This window comes from Pelmatolapia mariae, linkage group LG3_W (genome assembly GCF_036321145.2).
Source record: "Pelmatolapia mariae isolate MD_Pm_ZW linkage group LG3_W, Pm_UMD_F_2, whole genome shotgun sequence".
NCBI classification, from domain to species: Eukaryota; Metazoa; Chordata; class Actinopteri; order Cichliformes; family Cichlidae; genus Pelmatolapia; species Pelmatolapia mariae.
In genome coordinates, this window is record NC_086229.1 from 53,068,789 (window position 1) to 53,089,268 (window position 20,480).

General features: G+C 42.9%; 1 protein-coding gene across 6 annotated transcripts in view; it reads left to right on the forward strand.

Moving 5' to 3' along the window:
- LOC134624644 (type II inositol 3,4-bisphosphate 4-phosphatase-like) overlaps positions 1 to 20,480 on the forward strand; it is a 37,596-nt gene that overhangs the window by 827 nt on the left and 16,289 nt on the right. For 3 of the 6 annotated variants that reach the window (XR_010093595.1, XM_063469666.1, XM_063469664.1), the window contains exons 1-13: positions 1 to 133; positions 5,430 to 5,509; positions 7,971 to 8,064; positions 8,308 to 8,377; positions 8,505 to 8,652; positions 9,849 to 9,979; positions 10,077 to 10,184; positions 12,105 to 12,213; positions 14,081 to 14,246; positions 14,336 to 14,524; positions 14,607 to 14,751; positions 15,549 to 15,760; positions 15,877 to 16,000. The exon at positions 1 to 133 is cut by the window's left edge. Coding sequence is in view for 5 of the 6 variants with exons in the window: in XM_063469666.1 (XP_063325736.1) it covers positions 59 to 133; positions 5,430 to 5,509; positions 7,971 to 8,064; positions 8,308 to 8,377; positions 8,505 to 8,652; positions 9,849 to 9,979; positions 10,077 to 10,184; positions 12,105 to 12,213; positions 14,081 to 14,246; positions 14,336 to 14,524; positions 14,607 to 14,751; positions 15,549 to 15,760; positions 15,877 to 16,000 (1,651 nt within the window). In the remaining variant the exon portion in view is untranslated. The remainder of the gene's footprint in view (positions 134 to 5,429; positions 5,510 to 7,970; positions 8,065 to 8,307; positions 8,378 to 8,504; positions 8,653 to 9,848; positions 9,980 to 10,076; positions 10,185 to 12,104; positions 12,214 to 14,080; positions 14,247 to 14,335; positions 14,525 to 14,606; positions 14,752 to 15,548; positions 15,761 to 15,876; positions 16,001 to 20,480) is intronic. The other 3 variants (XM_063469667.1, XM_063469665.1, XM_063469668.1) reach the window with 2 other exon arrangements.

Here is a 20,480-nt window from a genome sequence, read left to right on the forward strand (position 1 = left end):
ATAGTGAGAGTCAGAGCAGAAACAGGAAGTCACTTTTTAAAAAACCAACTTTCTGAGGATGCAGAGGGCCATGAAGGCATGCACCGACTGTCTCCGACCGCCAGGAGATGGCCACAGCGTCTCTGCTGGACAGGTAGGGAAAGTCCACATGTATCAAACCCCGTAGATTCCCATGTTAAAAACTCCTTACTAGCAGCAGAAATAAGCCCGCTTACAGCCCTACAAAAATCTGTTTCAGTCTCTGTGGATAGTTTCATAACAATTGTAAGGGATTAAATATAACTTTATTTATTTTGGTATTTGTTAAGGTTTAAATTTAGAGATGTGTCTGCTTTGATAGATAGCCGTCCATCCCTAAGCTACAGTCAGCTACTTTAGCCACAGACCTGAGCGGCCAGGCATCAAATACTGGACGATTCCTATTGTTTGAACTTTTGAACCGCAAACAAAATAGAGCTGCACGTCTAGAAGCAAATATACAGTTTATCACAGGTTTCCGTCGTTGGCCTTTGAGGCAGATATCAAAGCCTTCTACAAGCCTTCAGCTTAGTTTAGAGACGGGAAATTTGCAAAAGTAGCCCCCAGCGCTCTTACATGGTGACTAAGACCACACTAAGTGAATGGAAACATGCTCTGTATGTGTAGAGGAAGCTTGACAGTCTTGAGTGGGCTTTTTAACTTTAAGGGATATTCCAGAGGAAATTAGTTTTAGACAGGGGACTTTTTTGATAAACACTGATATAAGTTTGGTCTCGCAGCTGATGCTTATTCAGGTTTAAATGTGAACCTTAACTTCCTCGTCTTTCACACTCTGCAATACAGGGTTTTGCTTTGGCCCTGTTTGTGATCGCTGCATAACCCTGATGCTGTTTCCTGATAAGCTGGTGGTGCAGATGATGCATCAGTTCAATGTCATTATTGTGGAAATAACACAACAGAGATTGTTTTATTATCGTGTGTGTGTGTCAAGGTTTGATGGTGATTTGCATTTAATCTTAAAAGCCTCTTGCTTTTCCCAAGAACTGAGTGAGACAGATTAGCTCGGTGTGTGTTTGCATGTTTGCGTGTTGTAACCCTAACCTTGAGCTGCAAACGAGGAAATGAGGCAACCGTTTGCATGACTGAAGTTAACCCATCAATATCCGGTTTCCTTCTGTCTGTTTCTGTCTGTCTTCTAGTGGTTTTCTCTTTTCAGTGTCCTACGAGGGGCTCTGACAAAGATGAATTTTTACTTATTTGAAGAACGTTTTAAGGCTTTAGGAAAAGTTTGTTTGCAGGCTGGCTCTGCTCTCGGGAAGCAATGAGAACACGTCATAGCATGTCTGCTTTAATATGTCCTGCATTGTGATAATCTAAATATAGTAATCACACAAAAAAGTGTTGTTTTTTTTTCCAAAAATCAACATTCAGAACTTTTAAAAAATAACTGCCTGATTCTGAACGACCAGTTTCACTGCACAAACTCACAGACTAATTCATTTGACCCAGAACTAACCAGCAAATAAAAGGGAAGGTAAGAACTGAGTAAGAAACTTAAAAAGCAAATCAGCATGTTTTAAAAAATGAAAAGGTTAAACCTCCTTTTTGGTTTCTAAAAGAAAGCCGTTATGTCTCTCGGCTAGGCGGCCAAAATTGCTGCAAGTTGATGCATCAGTACGCCTACACTGCTGCTTGCAGTGGACCAGATGCAGGATGAATCTGAAACTATCGGCCTTACATTACACACAGAAATGAAAACCTGTCACAAAATGTTTGGCCAGATACCCAAATTCATTAGATGTTTGTACAAACATTACTCAGATGAATGAATCCTCACATGGGAGCTACTTTCTATGTGGGTTGGTCTCTTTTTATGTCTGCTGTTTTTATTTATTTGTGTATTTTTTATTTTTATTTTTTGATGGTTGCCTCTGTTGAATATCAGCTTAAAAAATGTTTCAGACTCAGTGAAATGAATGCATGTTTGATGTGATAAAAGATACCAGACAACTGAAGTAAATGCAGCTTACTTCATTCACTTTGTCTTCAGTGTGGTGTGTGTTTGTGTGTGTTTTGGGTGATTTGAGTGCTTTTCACTCGTCAAGGTAATCCTCTGAGCTTCCGATTATCGTCATGGCAGCTGAATGATTTCAGTGTCGTTGCCGTGGGGATTTTTGATAACAGGGCCGTGACCTTGTGGAGATGATGAGTTTGGATGTGTATTTGGTCCTTTATTAATTCGTATTCCAGTATGTGACAGCTCTGTACATACCTTGGAGTGGAATACATCTTCCCTGTGAGGGCTGTTTGGCTAAGAGTTAAATAGTTTTCACCGTCACTGTGGTTTGTACTCACAGCAGAGCCTTTACTCTGTGGCTCGGTTACGTCGGGTTCAGACTGCATGATATCAGCCTGATTATAGCCTGGCTCTGACATCGTAGGGCACGTGTTGTACAGCTTTAATCTGGCCTGAACATCGCTTTAAGTTCTTAATAAACTTTGGCCTGTGCAGTTGCAGCTGTGGTTTGTGTAGTGAGGGGCACAAGCTCACAAGCTGCCTAACACAGAATTCAATTAAAAGGAAAGATGCTGTAGGCACATAGTCTCAGCTGAGAAGACTGAGTACCTCACATCTTTATCAAGTGTAGAGGAAGGCCTGTTTATCCAATCACCGTTAAACAGCTTTTGTTTTCCAAAATCTTTACAATCTTGATTTTGGTGTTTGAATCCACCCAGCAGTAAGAGTATGGAGTCACAGAAGAAAGAGAGGCTTTCAAGAAGTACTTTGGAAAGTTCAAGAGCTAAAATAGGCCAAATGTGCTGGTGCTGTAAAGGTCTGTTTCATTTTTAGGTGCAGACGAAGTGCACAGTGAAACCATAACACTGGTGTTACTCTCTGTCTCTGTGAGTGTGTGGCTCCATAGTGTAGTGTTTACAACCCAGATCCCTTTGGGGTCATTCAGTGTAAAAATCTGCCCAGTCAAACACAAGGAGATGCATACTGCAGTAGGTGACCCCTCGTGAAAGACGGGGCAGCTGGAAGTAGCTTTTAGTCAGTGACTATATTTTGCTCACAAAACTAGTTTGTGAAATTCCCCGTGTGCTCTGGCTTCTTCCCACGGTTACGTGCTGATTCCAAACTGACCTGTGAAGGCTTTCTAGGGCGTAAGAGTTCTGAAACTGAGATTGTGACCGCACTACAAAGGTCCTCTTTGTGGTATTACTGTAGCTTTTAATGCCTAGTAAAGGCCTGCTGGTCTGTTGGAAGCTGTGAAGTCAGCATGTCAAACCAAAACTGTGCCTAAAAGTAGAGTTGTGAACCAAACTGTGGGTATTTTACTCCTCTGGTACACGCTGGCTCTCACCCAGTGTTTGCCAGGATAAGCTTCAATCTCCAGTGACTTGAGATATACAGTCAGGTCCATAAATATTGGGACATCGACACAATTCTAACATTTTTGGCTCTATACACCACCACAATGGATTCCAAATAAAACGAACAAGACATGCTTTAACTGCAGACTGTCAGCTTTTATTTGAGGGTATTTACATCCAAATCAGGTGAACGGTGTAGGAATTACAACAGTTTGCAAATGTGCCTCCCACTTCTTGAGGGACCAAAAGTAATGGGACAGAATAAGAACCATAAATCAAACATTCATTTTTTAATACTTGGTTGCAAATCCTTTACAGTCAATCACAGCCTGAAGTCTGGAACACATAGACATCACCAGACGCCGGGTTTCATCCCTGGTGATGCTCTGCCAGGCCTCTACTGCAACAGTCTTCAGTTCCTGCTTGTTCTTGGGGCATTTTCCCTTCAGTTTTGTCTTCAGCAAGTGAAATACATGCTCAATCGGATTCAGGTCAGGTGATTGACTTGGCCATTGCAAAACAGTCCACTTCTTTCCCTTCAAAAACTCTTTGGTTGCTTTTGCAGTATGCTTTGGGTCGTTGTCCACCTGCACTGTGAAGCGCCGTCCAATGAGTTTTGAAGCATTTGTCTGAATATGAGCAGATAATATTGCCCGAAACACTTCAGAATTCATTGTGCTGCTTTTGTCAGCAGTCACATCATCAATAAATACAAGAGAACCAGTTCCACTGGCAGCCATACATGCCCACGCCATGACACTTCCACCACAATGCTTCACTGATGAGGTGGTATGCTTAGGATCATGAGCAGTTCCTTTCCTTCTCCATACTCTTCTCTTCCCATCACTCTGGTACAAGTTGATGTTGGTCTCATCTGTCCATAGGATGTTGTTCCAGAACTGCGACGGCTTTTTCAGATGTCATTTGGCAAACTCTAATCTGGCCTGCCTGTTTTTGGGGCTCACCAAAGGTTTACATCTTGTGGTGAACCCTCTGTATTCACACTGGTGGAGTCTTCTCTTGATTGTTGACTCTGACGCACATACACCTGCCTCCTAGAGAGTGTTCTTGATCTGGCCAACTGTTGTGAAGGGTGTTTTCTTCACCAGGGAAAGGATTCTTTGGTCATCCACCACAGTTGTGTCCCGTGGTCTTCCTAGTCTTTTGGTGTTGCTGAGCTCACCGGTGCGTTCCTTCTTTTTGGGAATGTTCTAAACAGTTGTTTTGGCCACGCCTGATGTTTTTGCAATCTCTCTGATGGGTTTGTTTTGTTTTTTCAGCCTAATGATGGCTTGCTTCACTGGTAGTGACAGCTCTTTGGATCTCATCCTGGCAGTTGACAGCAACAGGTTCAAAAAGCAAACAGCACACTTGAAATGAACTCTGGACCTTTTATTTGTTCATTGTAATTGGGGTAATGAGGAAATAACACACACCTGGCCATGGAACAGCTGAGAAGCCAATTGTCCCATTACTTTTGGTCCCTTAAGAAGTGGGAGGCACATATACAAACTGTCATAATTCCTATACTGTTCAACTGATTTGGATGTAAATACCCTCAAATAAAAGCTGGCAGTCTGCAGTTAAAGCACATCTTGTTCGTTTCATTTGGAATCCATTGTGGTTGTGTATAGAGCCAAAAATGTTAGAATTGTGTCGATGTCCCAATATTTATGGACCTGACTGTATAAGTAGTGCTGCTTCTTATTTATTATTAAGGAAAACCATCAGGTCTCTAAAAGAAGAAGGTTTTGTCCTTGAGTCTCTCAGTCTGCAGCCACACTGTCAGATGAGGCTATTAGAGTTTACGTTATGGTTAAGTGTTAATGTTATACATGGTTTGAAATGTGAAACTGTGTAGTCGATGTTTTTGACCTGATTCTAAAAAAAGGCAAGTTGAAACACGTCTTATCATCATAATCTACTTTAAAGCTGATGTTTCCACATAGAGCTTGTTGTCAGCGGAAATTGGATATATTTATATAGCTATGATGTGAGTCACAAAGAGAATTTAAACAATGAAAAAGCAGTTTGATGTGAGATGAAACGACTGTCTTGCTCTGTTTCTGTCTCAGAGGAGCTTCCTGGGTTTTACCTCGTTCTCTATCAGAGATCTGCTCAGGGTCAAGGAGCCTCACGTCTCTCTTAGCCTCAGGTAAACACACTTAAATCTTCCCCTTTTAACCATATTCATCAAATCTTCTCTTAAAATAAAGTTTATAATTACCCTGTGTCCCCCTTATCCAGTTTTACTAACCTTTCGTCACTATTCTGCATGGTTTAACTCATCAAAAACTTTCCCTAACCTAAGCTCCTCCCCCGCCCACCAGCGAAATCACCAGAAATCCACCCTGCAGGCATCCGAAGTTCATTTTAAGTTTACCATGCATGCTCTCTCCCAGCTTTACCCCATTTCCTATCATATAAATGTTTTGAAGTCAATGAATTGCACGTCATAAAAAGCTTCCAGGATTGTCCGTTGCTTAGATACTGTAGACCGCAAGAGGAAGTGAGGAGAGAGCGTGGGGCTCCACCTCTGTAGAAAGTAGAAAAAGGCAGCTCCTTCCTGTTTTGTCACCACAGCATCTTTAGAGAGACAGACGAGCAGCCGTAAAGACTAGATTAGATGAAAAAGCAAATTCCGAGAGATCGAAGGAGGACAGGAAGAATGAAGACGAGGAGAGAGAGGCATAGATCCAGAGCGCGGTCCAGGCATGAGCAGGCGGAGTGCAGTAGGTGTGTCTGTGCTGGCATGTTGTATCCAGGTGTGCCTCACTGCTAACACATACCTCATGCAGGCTGGCAGAACTGCAAATTTTTGTGACTTCATAAAGAAGCATTTCAAATAAACTTACAAAAGCAAGGCATCTTTATCCAGAAATATTTGTTACCACCTTAATGTAATTTCTTAGCTAGTCTTTCAGATGTGTGTTTTGTTGGTTTTTCTTTCATTTAGTCATGCTATTTTGTCTTTAGTTAACTTTTCCTGGTGCTTATTGTGTAATTGGTAGCCATTACTTCATATTTATGTTGGTTCCTGATTACCTTAATGGTGATTTGTTTCGTGGTACCTTTTTTTTGTCCTTCTAGTTATGTTGTTAATATTTAGCTTTATTTTTAGATCAGAGGGTCAGGAGGTCACTGACCGGTCCCTAGTCCTGTGTAGTCCTGTGTAGCTGAAGCTTAAGGAAGAATGTATATTGGCAAGTGGTTGCTGGTGAATACGGGTTATCTAGAAAAGAATAGCCTGTTATTGTCTATGCACATGTACCACAAAATTGTCTAATTGAAACTGGTCACAAAGAGCTTGCAATGACCTACTTGTCATTGCTTTGGTTGTTCTAGTTTGCGTCAACGATGGCAACTTGTTTGCAAACACTCTCAAACACTCAGCTTGAAAAACTGTGATGCAACCCTGCAAAAAGCTAATCCTGGTGCAGCACCGTGCGCCTTACTGTGACAAGTGTCATGTGAATGACCTCAGCCAGTAAGGGAATGCACATTTTTCCCCCTCATGTTGCTTGTTGCCAGATGTTATCCAATCAGTCTCTGGGTTGATTCAATGCTTAAAACTCTTTAAATAAGAATTTTCTGAAACATCAGTGGAAAAAAACAACAGGAAAATTAACATCTGGAGGCCATAAAAGTGTGCCGCATCTATTTCTACTCCAGTTCTCTTGCTCTTTAGCATTGCCTCGTTGTTCTGTTTAGCCGTGTCTTGCTAGTAATTTTGTTTCTGGTGAGCTTCAGTTCTCTAGTTAATAATTAGTTTTTGCTTCCATCTGTATTTTTATTTATTGTTTTCTGTTTTTAGCATCTAGTTAATTATTTTGTTTAAGTAACTTTTTATTTCCAGCTAACCGTTACTTTATTGTCTTAAACATGTTCCCTCCTGAACTTTTCTTATTAATGGACTCGAATTCCTTGATAGTTGTGTTTCTAGTTTGTTTGTTTTTTTCACTAGCTTCCTTTTGTTAGTTACAGTTTATGTTTATGGTTAGCATTGGATTGTTGGTTCTCTGGTTTCTGACCACCTTAAGTTGCTCTAGTAATCTTGTTTTGAGTAACTTTTGTCTTCTCTGTAGTTGCTCCGTCTGTCTCATTAGCTGATTGTGGCTCAGGTTAGCCTTGTATACCTAGCTTTCTATTTTTTCTTCCTGTTTGTTTCATTGGTGAATCAGGTAGCAGGTGATTAAAACTTTGTCTTGCTAGTCGTTGTATTTTTAGTAAGCTTTTCGTTCGGTCTCTCTAACTTTTCCCACTAGTCGCTCTGCTGTCTTCTTTCTCAGAAGGCTTGTTTTGAAATATTTTAATATGTCCCCCTGTGTTCACCGGTCCGTTCCAAATTATGAATATGAACTATGAAGAGGAACTGAAAAGTGAATCAGGTTTTCTTCGCTCACAGTGGGCCTCTCAGGAGTGACTGTCCATGTGAGCAAATCCACATACGAGTCTGTGTTCCCACAGCGCTGTACTTCCCATATTTCTGATATGTTCATGAATTCTGTTGAATTAATTAGCATTAAATGTCCTACTCATGGTACCCTTACTGCTCAGTCTTTAATTTTTGTGTTTTTATTTTTTTTAATATGAAGCGTCCACTCTTTCTTCATCAGGACAATGGATGGCGTGAACGAGGTGGGGGAGGTGCGGGTGTCCCGCGTGCAGATGGAGGGAGACAACGAGAGTCAAACTCCTTCTGAACACAAGGTAGCACAAAGTTGTCTTTCTCTTTCAGTGGTGCTTGTTTGATGCACCGTGGACTCTTCTCAAGTCGACACTTTGCTCTGTGGTTTCCTTTTGGCACATTTGAGGTCTAGGTTGGTAGATGAGTCACAGTGAAGCTGCTTTATCACTGTCCAGTCTAGCTTTCATTTTAAAGTGCAAGAAAAGAGATAAATAATAACAAATTATGTTTGACCTACTTTCTCTCTTTCTGTTTTCCTGCCCCAGTGTTCCACGCTGTGTGACAGTATTCACGGCTCTGTCCACGACAAAGACAACAGTCCAATGATGAGAGCATGTGAGGCACACAGTTTACAGGATATGTTTTTGTGCTTTTATATCAGTTTTCCTTCCTTAACCTTTGTGTGTGTGTGTGTGTGTGTGTGTGTGTGTGTGTGTGTGTGTGTGTGCATGTGTGTGTGTAGTGCTGTGTGCTCAGGTCTCTAAGGTCAACAGGTTTAAGACAGAAGATCAGAGGTGGCTGCTGGTCAGGGAACAGATGTCAGAGACGCCGCTTTCTTTCTCTTTACCCAAACAGTTACTGAGCTTGCTCATACAGGAACATACAAACAGGTATGCAGGGCTTGTTCTTTGCTCAGACTGGGCCTTCAGGGGGTGATTACTAACATTTGAGTCTTGTTTTATTTGATAGTATATGCATTTCACTTTTATTACTGATGATTACATAAGCAGACATGTTTACTATATTTGTGTAAATAAAATGTACATTTAAACAACTTGAAAAAGTTCTTAGTTTAGGATCACCTAAACGTTTGGCCACCATGCAGATTGAAGAGACACAGAGATCGGCCGTGCAGCCCCTTCACCATTTTGTAGCCCAAACTGCTGAGTCTTTGATGTTAACTTCCTCCAAGCTATGTTAGCTCTCTGCTAGCTGCTGTTACTTGCTGAAGTTTTCACAAGACAACATAGAACTGAAACAGACGTGTCCAGAAGTCGGCACACTGACACAGATCCAGCCGTTTGATTCAGGACTGGATCAATATCTGATCCTAATGTTAGATTAGTGCATCCCTGCAGAGATGGCATAATGTGGTCATGCACATTTTCACACTGTGCTTTTTGGAAGTTGTTCATGATGGTATATTTGTCTGGGTTTACATATATATATATGTAAATAAAAATTGTTCATAACCACAACATATGCAGAAGTAAAAGTCTGTAAGAAAACGACCCTTCAGAACTAATCTATTATCTCAATAACCTGAACTCAGGTACTGGATCAAAATCAACTTGAACCTAAAGTTTATTCTTTAGTAGTTCAAACTCTTCCTTCTTTATCTTATTCTGGGCGTTGGTGCATCCTCTGTAAGGAAAAAGATGTTTTAGCTCCTCCCTTTGTGGACCTCCCTCGTTTTATCCAGAGGGCGCAGAGCAACTGCACATACGAGATGAACAAGCAGGGGAAACGTATGGAGGGAAATCAAGCTGAACACACTGAGATTTTTTTATTACGAAAATAATGAAAACAGGAGTTTGCTGATGTTGACCATCATTTGGCTCAAACAGCCATTGAGCCTGTATTTTAGTTACTGGCGAAAAATAAAAGTATGTGGGTGTAATGTTATTACACGCAACAAAAGTTAGACAACCACTGTTTAAAGCTGCCCCGACAACAGCTGGTGTTCGGGGCTTCTGTGAGATCATCATGTCAAGGATATCACCTGCCTCATCATACAAATCCAAGAGCAGAAAAAACAGACTGAAACGGAGTGTTTCTTTCAGCCTGAAGTTTTTTTTCCTGTTAGAATTCAAGAAGTGAAGGAACTCGGTGACCTTTCACCCCACTGGGATGGCCTTCGCCATGATGTCATCAGCCACTGTAACCACGTGACCGGCTGCTATCAGGAGGTGCTCGCTGAGCTCGTAAAAGTCTCAGGTGAGGTCACGTGATCTTCATGCAATCGGATTTTAGCTTTTTCCACAGATACTACCTGGAAGTACACTTGCACTGATTTATCCTGATATGTCCGCAGCTTCATCCTGTTTTAAGTCGAGCACCAGTAAGTCAGACAGACACCTTCAGTTTGTTCCGACCAACCTACACACGCAGAGGATGGAGGTCACCAATCCCGACAGCACAGGTACATCCAGGAGCATCCTGCTTCTTAGAGATGAGCATTTCAAAGCTAACGTATGATTTGGTGTTGTTACAGCCGTCTGAAACTGCCGCTGGCCTCACAGAGACTGTTTAATGCAGGGAAGTCGAACTCATTTTAAATCATGGGCTCATACAGCCCAGTGAAACTACTTGATAAATATGTAAAATTACAGAAAATGTTCTGATAGTGGATCATCCAGATTGTCCTTTGATTATAGAATCGAAATTAATTCACAGAAAAGGTTGTTTTTTGGGGGGTTTGTTTTTCCCCTGTTGACTCAATATAAAGAATAAAAAAAGACATTTCTGTGGTAAATAATAAAAAAACAGGAACTTTACTGTCATTTCCTTGTTTATAAATTACTTAATTACTCCGGTGTAGTGTGTGTGGTATGAATTCATACTACCCCGGGGGTGGGATCCCTTATCAGTAGAAAAAGCTGCAAAACCAATAAAAATACGGTTAAAAGTAAAAAAGCTAACTCATTTTCAAAGCCATTCAGTGGGCCAGCTTTAAGTCTTTTCAAGGCCTGTTCTGGCCCCCGGGCCTCGTGTTTGACACCCCCGCTTTAAAGATTGGAACTACATAGTTGGATTGTAATTTAAATTCTCTGCAGATGAGTCCAAAGGTTTACAAAAAACACAGACATGTGGACATCTGCACAGACCAAAGTGCACCCCATGAATGTATCTAATCATAGCTTAAGCTATACACGTTACCTGTAAAACTGAACATCTAGAGGTTTCAATAAGACTGTTGTTGGTTTAAAAGCTGTAGCATCAGTCTCTAATTGTAGTTGTGGCTTACGAGTCGAGTTGTAACAGTATTCGGTGGTAACCGCTCCACACTGACTGTGGTTAATTGTGGCAGAACTGTATCATGCTAGTGTTAGGTGGCAGATTTGCCCTGTAGAGTACCGTACAGGACTTTCTGACAGCGGTAGCCATCTTTCGTGCTGTGTCCTGTTTGCAGAGTATGAAGTGTCTCACAGTGCAACACGCTTTCCCGCTCCCATTTGCAGCAGTTACAAGTGTGTCCTTCTATTTTTAATGGTGTTTAATGGTGTGAACAGCTTGCAGGTAAATTACTGCAAGTTTTTTTTGCATCCCAGTTGATGCTGAGAAATAAAAATAACAAGATGTATTTTAAGATGAAAGAATGTTCAAATAAATTAAAAATCCTCAAATATTTAAATATTATTTAAGTGTTTCTAAATCATAACCAAACTTTCTTTAACTGCTTCTTATTTCTGTTGTGTATTTTTATTGACTTTTGATGACACTTTATAATAACGATCAGACATACATGTAAACAAACATGATTTAAACTTTTTCAAGTACTTAATTTACTGTTAATAATAATAAATAATGTTTGCCGTCATTAGTAGTGTTGTAATTCCCCTTTATGTTGGTTGTGTGAATAAAAGCAGAAAATAACATTTTATGTCAACGCGGCTGTTGTCTCAGTCTGCGGCTTCCTTCTTCTTCAGGCCTGTGGTGCATGTGTGGTATGAACAGCGAGACAGCGCTCAGTCGGAGGCTGTTTTATAGTAACTCACACCACAGGTTTTCCTAAAGTAAACAGCCGCTGAAAGCAAAAGTAAAAATGAAACGGGTGAGAGAAATGGGGTACAAAGGTTCACAGACTGGTACTACTGCCACTCCACCGGCTTCCTTAAACATTCCTAAACATCATCTATGAACTTTATGTGGCTGGTTAAACTGGTTTAATTGGAATTGTTTACCAGTTTGTAGGCATTATCATGTAGCAGCTGTAAACACCACATTTTGATTTACTGATGATGGTTATTATAAAGTGTTTTGTTTCCCGTCTTCACCTTTCTCTCTCTCTCTCTGTGTGCTTTAGATGCTACAAAGCTCACTCACTCATCTCTGTCCTCAGGTGTTTGGTATGATGTTATAACTTTTGGTGCTCCGGCCGATCATCACCAGGCCTTCAAACACGGAGGGCTGAAGAAACTCCTCAGCAAACACACAAACCTCAGGAAAAGGTAACGTCTCCATCTCCACCCTTTATTTCCTCTTTATCCTCCTTCCTCCAACAGCGTCACACTCAAACATAATATTGTTGGCTGCTGTCGGTTAATCTCTATAATCTCGACTCTGTCAGGATTAGCTTTTCCGCATTGTAGAGTCTGCGCACTGATGCTTTAATTTTTATGGAATTATCTCAGTCTGCACACAGCAGAGGGATGAATGGCAGTGATGTACGTTCAGAGTTAAAGAGATTGTAAATTAAATTGAGCTGAACACAAGTTAAATATCTATAAACATGAACTCATGGATAAAAAGTTTTCTCATTGCCACAAATTGGTGACAATTTATCACAAATAATTGGTGACGATCGTTCCTGCATTAAGTAAATCTCACTGTGTGACACTAAAAACTTCTACGAGCGATCCAGGAGGAAGTTGGGGACGATCTGTGCATTTTCCAGCACAATGTAAAATTGTAACGAGGCAGAAGGTCCAACCAAGTGACACAGAGATCATCGAATTAACATTTTGGATTCATCCCCAGATCTTAATGTGATTTAGTCTGTCAAACACCAAATTTGTGCCACTAAAAAACTTTTGTCCATTGCTGTAGAGAGATCGAATATAAGAACGTGTTAGTCAGTGTTATACAGCGGTCCCTCGTTCATCGCGGGAGTTGCGTCCCAAAAATAACCAGCGGTAGGTGAAATCTGCGAAGTAGCCACCTTTATTTTTTACAATTATTATAGATGTTTTAAGGCTGTAAAACCCCTCACTACACACGTTATACACTTTTCTCTCTTGTTTAAACACTCAAAGTTCAAACTTTGTAGAAAAATAAATCCAGAGATAGAATGAAACCAAAGGCACCCGCAGGTGTCGCTGCAAAACATTTTGTGGACATTGTTGTGTTTGTTGGGGAGAAAACTTACAAACATACAGTACAGCACTTCAGAGTCACACTGCTAGCGATCAAAGATTTAGATAAATTTGACAAAGTGAACGCATTCTGTACTGTGCAGGAGACACGACATGAGATTGGCTCTAGACCATTGTCAATCAATCAGGACACAAAACACAATGTGCTAACAAAAAAAACAAAAAAAGGCATACAAAATTGCACACTCACAAAAAAGCATCTGTGAAAAGTGATCCGCGTTACAGTGAGGCATCACTGTATTGCATAAAGAGGCATCTCCAGCTCTGGTCTGTCTTTATTGATTCTCAGAGGTAAAAACAGATTTGTGTGTGTCCACATGTGAAAACTGGAGACTGTGCAAACCAATCAAATCAAATTTGCTGTGTTTTTTCTGCATTGAGGTTTAATATCAGTCACTGTAGTGTCTAACAAGCTTGTCATGAAGGATAAATACTTAAAGGTGAACTTTAACTCAAAAATGCTCAGCTTGAGGTTTAAGAACAGAAATGTCCTGACCATAGGGGGACATCACGGTGCTCGTAGGCTGAGCACGTTTTCAGGCAGAGCTTCGAGGAAATCGATTTTATAGAATGCAAAAATAATCCTACTTCTCACTTTGACCCCAGTAAACTCTGTGATGAGTTTATAGCATCAATCATCTTTTTGATTACAACATGTTTAGTTTGAAAATAATAATGGCCACACCTAGAGTTAAATCGACCGCCTAGGCTAAATCTGCTAGATTATGAGCGCGCAGTAGTCTTGGATGTAACCCATATCCTTCACATCTGGTTTTAAAAAGCCAAAATGTTGCAGCTAAGGATTCAATACAAATTCATGTTGTTATCTGTTGTAAACATCCCGAGTGTGTATTCTACACAGGTGGACTTGTTGGACTCTTCAGTCTCTTTCAGTTTAGCTTGTTGGTAAAGTTTTCCTCGTCCTCCTTTCTTTCCTCTCCAGCTGTGTCTCTTACTCCCAGGAGGAGAGCTCTAGAGCCAAGGAGCTGCTGACAAGGATGGCCCAGCTGCAGCCGTTGGTCTTCGGGCTCGCAGAGGAGCTGCTCTCCGTGGCGCAGGAGCTGAACGCTGCCCGGCTGCGGCAGGTCCTGGGCAGCCTGATGGAACAGGTGAGGAAGGAATAAGAAGAATACAGCTAACCAGCAGTCGTTTGGACACCAAGAAATCTGATGTTTCCACCTACTTTGTCGTCCACCAGACCGAGCAGTTTGTGCACGCACTCAAAGAGGAGTTGGTAAAATGCGCCCTGCTGGAGATCCATAACCAGTGCATCGCAAACGCCAACAGCAGCCACGTCCACAGCAACGGGCTGCTGTGTGAGAACTGTCCCGCCGATCAGGAGCAGGATGGTGGCCGACATGACACGGAGTACGACGAGGAGGAGTGGGCAAGTTGGAGTGTGTGTGATGTCTGCGTGTTTCTGACAGTATGTATGATTCCAGTTTTTATATGTGTTTGTTTTTGTGTAGGACAGGGTGTGGGTGAATGTCGGAAAGAGCATCAACTGCATTGTTGCCATGGTCGACCGACTGCAGCAGCAAGAGGAGCAGCTTCAGACGGTGATGTCACCAGAGCCGCAGGAAGGGGACACAAACTCTCAGAACACAGGTGACGGTAAATCACATTTCAGAGTTCTTATTTAGACATGTTTCTGCTACTGTTTGTGTATAAAATCATTTTTATACACTTTATGTTTTAATATATTTGAAAAAATTCTAAATTTAGCACTAAATTAGGGATAAAAAAACCAGATTTGTCAATTGATTATTTTGCGATAGGTTTTAGATAAGCTGTGACTGGTGTTCATCATTAGTAGATTCAGCTGTTCAGTCCATAGTTACCTTGGCTGTCAGTATGCTGTGTGTCCACGTGTATTTACTCTGGAGGAGGAAGTCTTGAAGTATTACTTGACATTGTACACGTGTTAATATCATGGATTATGCTAGTTGATAATTTGGCAGGCCAACCAGCATTCTCACTGAAATTATGCTTGCAATAACGTTAATAAGCTAGATACAGTTTTTCAGCGATGTGCATCTTGGCTACGTATGAATCTTGTGATGGTTAATTTAACCTCGGGATTATTTCATCTCGAGTCCTTTAAATCAGAATCGGTCTGTTTTCTGAGACAGTCGGAGAATGCCTCAGTTTTTAAATTCCGATCAGACTTTGACAATGAACAGTGTTTAATACATGCACAGAGCACGTATGAATAACAATTTTTAATGCTTCACTGTTTTCTTTCTGTTTGAAAGATTACTTCATCTCACTCATCAGTGCTGCATTTCCTGTTAACTTAGTTTTGCTAGTTCTTCTTCTTCTTAGATATCTCATTTTCAGATATCTGTTTTTTGTTTTGTTTTTGTAAATTTCTGATTAAAACACCAAACTTTCTCACGCTCTCCCTCCAGCCTCTCGTTCCTCCTTCTCCTCCTTCTCTGGGTGCACCTGGCAAGAGCACCTTCTCCCTCTGGTGGTCACTCTTAGGGACTGCGTGCGTGAGGCAGTGGGGAAGGCCCAGGTAGCTATGACCTTTGTGGTCCTGCAGGAGGCAGTGGATGTGACAGTCGCTCAGGGCCCTGTACACATAGCCCAGAGACGTCATGGCGTCTTCAGCCAGGCGGTGAGGATGACGGAGACTTACAAGGGAACATGTTCTGGTTTTGATTTTTTTTGGGGGGGTAATTTTAGTGGGAGTTTGTAGTTTTCTGTATTAAAGAAACTGTGTTTGTCTTCCAGCTCTCAGCAGTAGTTTGTGGCGTCATGCTGAAGCTTTACAGAGGCCTGGAGGACCCTGACTTTCTACGGCAACTTCACACTGTAGGAGTATTGGCTCAATTTGAAAGCCTGTTGAGCACCCACGGTAAATACAAACTAGTCACACACAGTCACACTATGGAAAACAGTCATTGATGAGACCATTTTATTGTTACCATGTTTGAAGAACCTGTGATCTTGTTGCCTTTGACATGGTTGCTTTAAAGTCGGGTACCAGGTCTCATGATTGAGTGATTGATGTGTTAAAATGGCAACTGTGGAGTTATTCGGCTATCAGTCTGCAATTGAAAGGGGTCAAGTTGACAATTAATGTATTTTTCGGTCCATAAGGTGAATTAAGCAAAACAAAACAGTCAGATAAGTCAAACTTTACTCAACTCATTCTTCTTGCTTCCTCCACTTCACTACCATTGATTCATTAATGTTGAATTCGCTCACAGCTGCTCTATTCCCATGTTGTTGCAGTATATTAATGACTAACCTGGTATTGTGGATGGATTATCTCAGTTGTTCTCCTGACTGAAGTTTGATCCATTTACAGCATCCTGCCATGCAATTGCATTTGTCTCTAACCACCAGGAACCCTCACGTTAACTTTTATCGAGTGGAAAAAAGTTAGCGTTCATCCTCCAGCTTCACTGTGTTTATATTATGCTAACATAGCTGTGTCGCTAGCGATCATGTAGCACATTATATTCCAGCTAGCCAAACTTCAGTAACCCGACAAACCTCACTGCTGTTTAGTTTTCTGTCTTCATGTCTTCTGGATGTTAAACTTAATTGTTACACCTGGTAAAGCAGCAACGCTGATCATTTTATTAAAGATGAAAGAATTAAGATAATTTTTAACTCTCAGTGATGCTGCAGTGTTCGTTTGACTTTGGGACCTGAAGCGGACGGAGTTTTGGACCCAGATTACTCCGCGAGGCTCCTGACTATGGTAGCCGTAATGCTCTGATAATCTATCAAGCGGTGCAGCTTTGTAGCTTACCAAAGTCGTACTAAAACACTTTTTGACAGGTTTTTGAGCGCCATGTGCCAAATAAAATCGGTTCGAGGTTAGGAAGCACAACCAGAATTCATACATAAGGCGCACTGTCGATCTTTGAGAAAATTAAAGGATTTTAAGTGCGCCTTATAGTCCGAAAAATATGGTACGTACAATCTGGTTTTTTTTTGGTTTTTTTTGTTTTTGTTTTTTTAAACCTGTCCCGTTTGGTTCTTTTGCCATCAGAATTATTGTCTAAAGGCGAAGAAAGATGCCCAATGGATTTACTTTACCAAATGGACCATCCCAGCCTTGCCGTAATGGTCCATTTGATTTACCTTTTATTGTTTATTTTATTTTATTTTATTTTTTTTACTTGCTAGATACGGGACAGGGGAAAAGAAAAGGGAGAAAGAAAGAGGGGGGAAAAAACAAAACAAAACAAAAAAAAACAGCGGAGAAGAGGGACGGGGATAAAGGGCAAAAAACAAAAACCAACAAAATAAGCAGACAAAAAATACATATATCGATCACCTGTTGAGAAAGAAAAAAGAAAACAAGCAGAAGAAAACGAGAGTAATAGAATAAACAACATCACAATGATATATGGGAATATAACACTAAATACTTAATATTAAACATTATTGTGCAGCACGTAAGATCGACAGCGCACAGTGTGCTTTGAGGTAGGAGCCAAAAAGGGTGTAGTTTGTGTGTGTGATCACCTGTGTGTACACCTGTGAGCATGAGCGCGCTTGTATTTAAAAGGTTCCTTAATGTAATGATCTGCTAGAGGGTGTGGGGGGCCACAGTCCCATCATCCAGGGCATGAAGCAGGTATGGAGGAGATCAAAACTCCAGACATCCAGAGGCCCCCAGAACACAAGAGACCAAGGAAGACCAACAGAGGGGCAGCCGCGCCACTGTCCCAGAAAGAGCTGAGGAGAGTCCCAGATGAGGGATCACTCAGCAGCCGCGGAGCAGAAGCCAGGGGGGGTTGCAGTGACGTGCCCGTGAGCTCCGCCGGCAGCCAGCTGTGCCTGAGTGACCGAGCCCCAGGCCGAGAGGCCGAGGGCACCCCACCCCCGAAGTGGCCCGAGCGAGCCCCAGGTTCCAGGCCCGGATAAGCAGCCACCAAGGAGTGAGCCGGTGTGTACCCGGATGCCCACCCCCGGACACAAAGAACCACCAACGCATCGATGTCTGAGGGCGTCTGCCACCGGCAGGGGAAGTGATGGGGGGAGATAGGCCTCCAAACCTTGGAGGGCCTGAGATGTCCCCAGAGAGGTGGCGTCTGATACCCAACCTGACATATAGACACAGACATACAGGCACACTCAAATACAAACATCCATTCCCACCCTCATGCTCTCATAGGCAATTACTCCACACTCAACCAACGTGGAGACAGACATAAAGAGACGCTGTACACACAATCACACTCCCCAAGCGTACTCTAAGAACCGGGTCTAGGTACCCTTGCCCCTGGAGGGGGAAACTGCACCCAGACCCAGGTGGTGTTACCCTTTTCCCTGCAGTGGGGAGAAGCAGACTGCCCCGACTCCGCAGCAGCAGGGAGGCCCCACACACCAGACCCCAGTCGGACGGCCAACTCCTCCTCCTAGCCCCCCCGCTCCAGCAGGCCGCAGAGACCGGGGGTGTGAGAAGACTCCAAACCTCCCTCTACCCGCTCATATGTAGTGTTGATGTATATGTGTTCTAAGGTGCAATTAAAACCCAGGAGGGCATGGAGCTACCTGCCAGAGAGCAGCAGGTAAGCGCATAGCCCCTCCTGATAGCCCTCAATGTCTACGTGTATTTAAAATTGAGAGGTGGGCAACGACGCCAGGGGTGCGGTGTACACCCTGGTGGTAATTTGGAGTCCGTGTTGTGAGCCCACCCCCAAGATCCTATATGTATGTGTTATGAGAGTGTGAGTAATGTGAATGTCTAAGTTGTGAGATAAAATTGAGGCAGAGGCAGCCAGAAGGGGACAGAGGGGGGGGATGCCTCCTCTGCACCCTGGTGACACACCCCTACCCCAAGGCCCTGCATGTGTGGGTGATTGTGGTGGAGCGGGAAGAGGGAGGCAGCTGGAGATGGGGAGGGAAGAAAGGGAGGGGCAAGTGACCCCTCCCTGGGGCCAGCTCCCCCGCTGACCCCAGTAGGCACCCCCATACTCTGCAACCCGCCAGGGAAAGGGGGCCCAGGCCCATCCGGACCAGTGCAGCAGCGCCGCCCGGCCCCACAGAGCCCGGGACAGCCCACCCGACCCCACTACAGAGAAAACTGCACCCACCCCATCATCCACTCATCTTCCAGACTACACAAGACAATAGACGCCCAGGCTGAGATCTTCCTCCACCTCTCCTATATCTCCCCCTCCTGCAGAGAGAATTCCTGAGGAGAGGAAAGCTCCTGCAAGATGTGACAACCTCCCCCACCAGTTGAAGAGTCCCCCAGGTGGCTCGATGCACCGGCGGCGCCCTGCGCCAGGACTGGGCCCCCATATACCCACCCGCCCACAACCCCAGCAACACACCAACCAGGACCCGAGCCCCCGAGGCCCGGCCAGGGCCCCAGCCCAGAGACGGAGCGCCCCCAGAACCTCACGCCTGTCCCGGACCCACCCAGGGGCAGCCAGGCTACCAGGTCAGTAACCCACGTCCGTCAGCACAGACCCTCCCCTAGCCCCGCTGCACGCAGCCACGAGGAAACCGTCACCTAAGAGCCAACAGAGCCCTTAATTGGCCATGACCGCTACCCCGGGTTGAGCCCCCCAAGGAAGATGCTCCTGGGGAACCCCCCGACGCCCTAAGCCTGTCCCTACCCCCACACCAATCACAACAGTGAAGGTGGGACCAAACTATGACCCCCCACCCCCACTAGGTGATGGAGCTGATCAAAGGAGCCCAGAGTAATTGATCTGATGTGGTGGCAGAGGCTGTATCAAGACTAATGTAATCTAATAGATAATTTCTATACTGGTTAGAATTAAGATTATTTTTATTTTTCCAGTTCATGAGGACTGTTTTCTTGGCTATGCATAGGGCAGTGAAAACCATGTGGGCTATATTCTTTTCTGAAGTGACATTATCTAAGCTGCCCAACAAACACACTGAAGGGGAAGTTGGAATGTTACATTTCAGACACTTCGATAAGTCTTCACATATCTCGCGCCAAAACTTCTGAACTGGTGGACAGAACCAAAGAGCGTGGATATAATTGTCCGGTGAATTGGTTTGGCAGTGTGAGCAGTTGTTGGTAGACGTAAAGCCCATCTTGAACATCCGATGACCTGTATAGTGCACTCTATTTATATAGTCTGTATAGTATTTTGTATTGAATTAATTGAAGACTGGGATTTCTAATTAAATGAAAGGTTTTTAAGCAACAATCTGTTTGTGATAATACAGTGATTAACTGTGATTAATCTGGGAAAATTCCATAGATTTATTTGGGAAAGCACCCAAAAAACAAAGAGTTGTCAACCAGTTCATTCGAGTCTCTTATTGCAAGATGTGTTGCAAATAAGTTGCAGTTATTGGTGCAGACTGACTGAGACTGATGGCAGTGT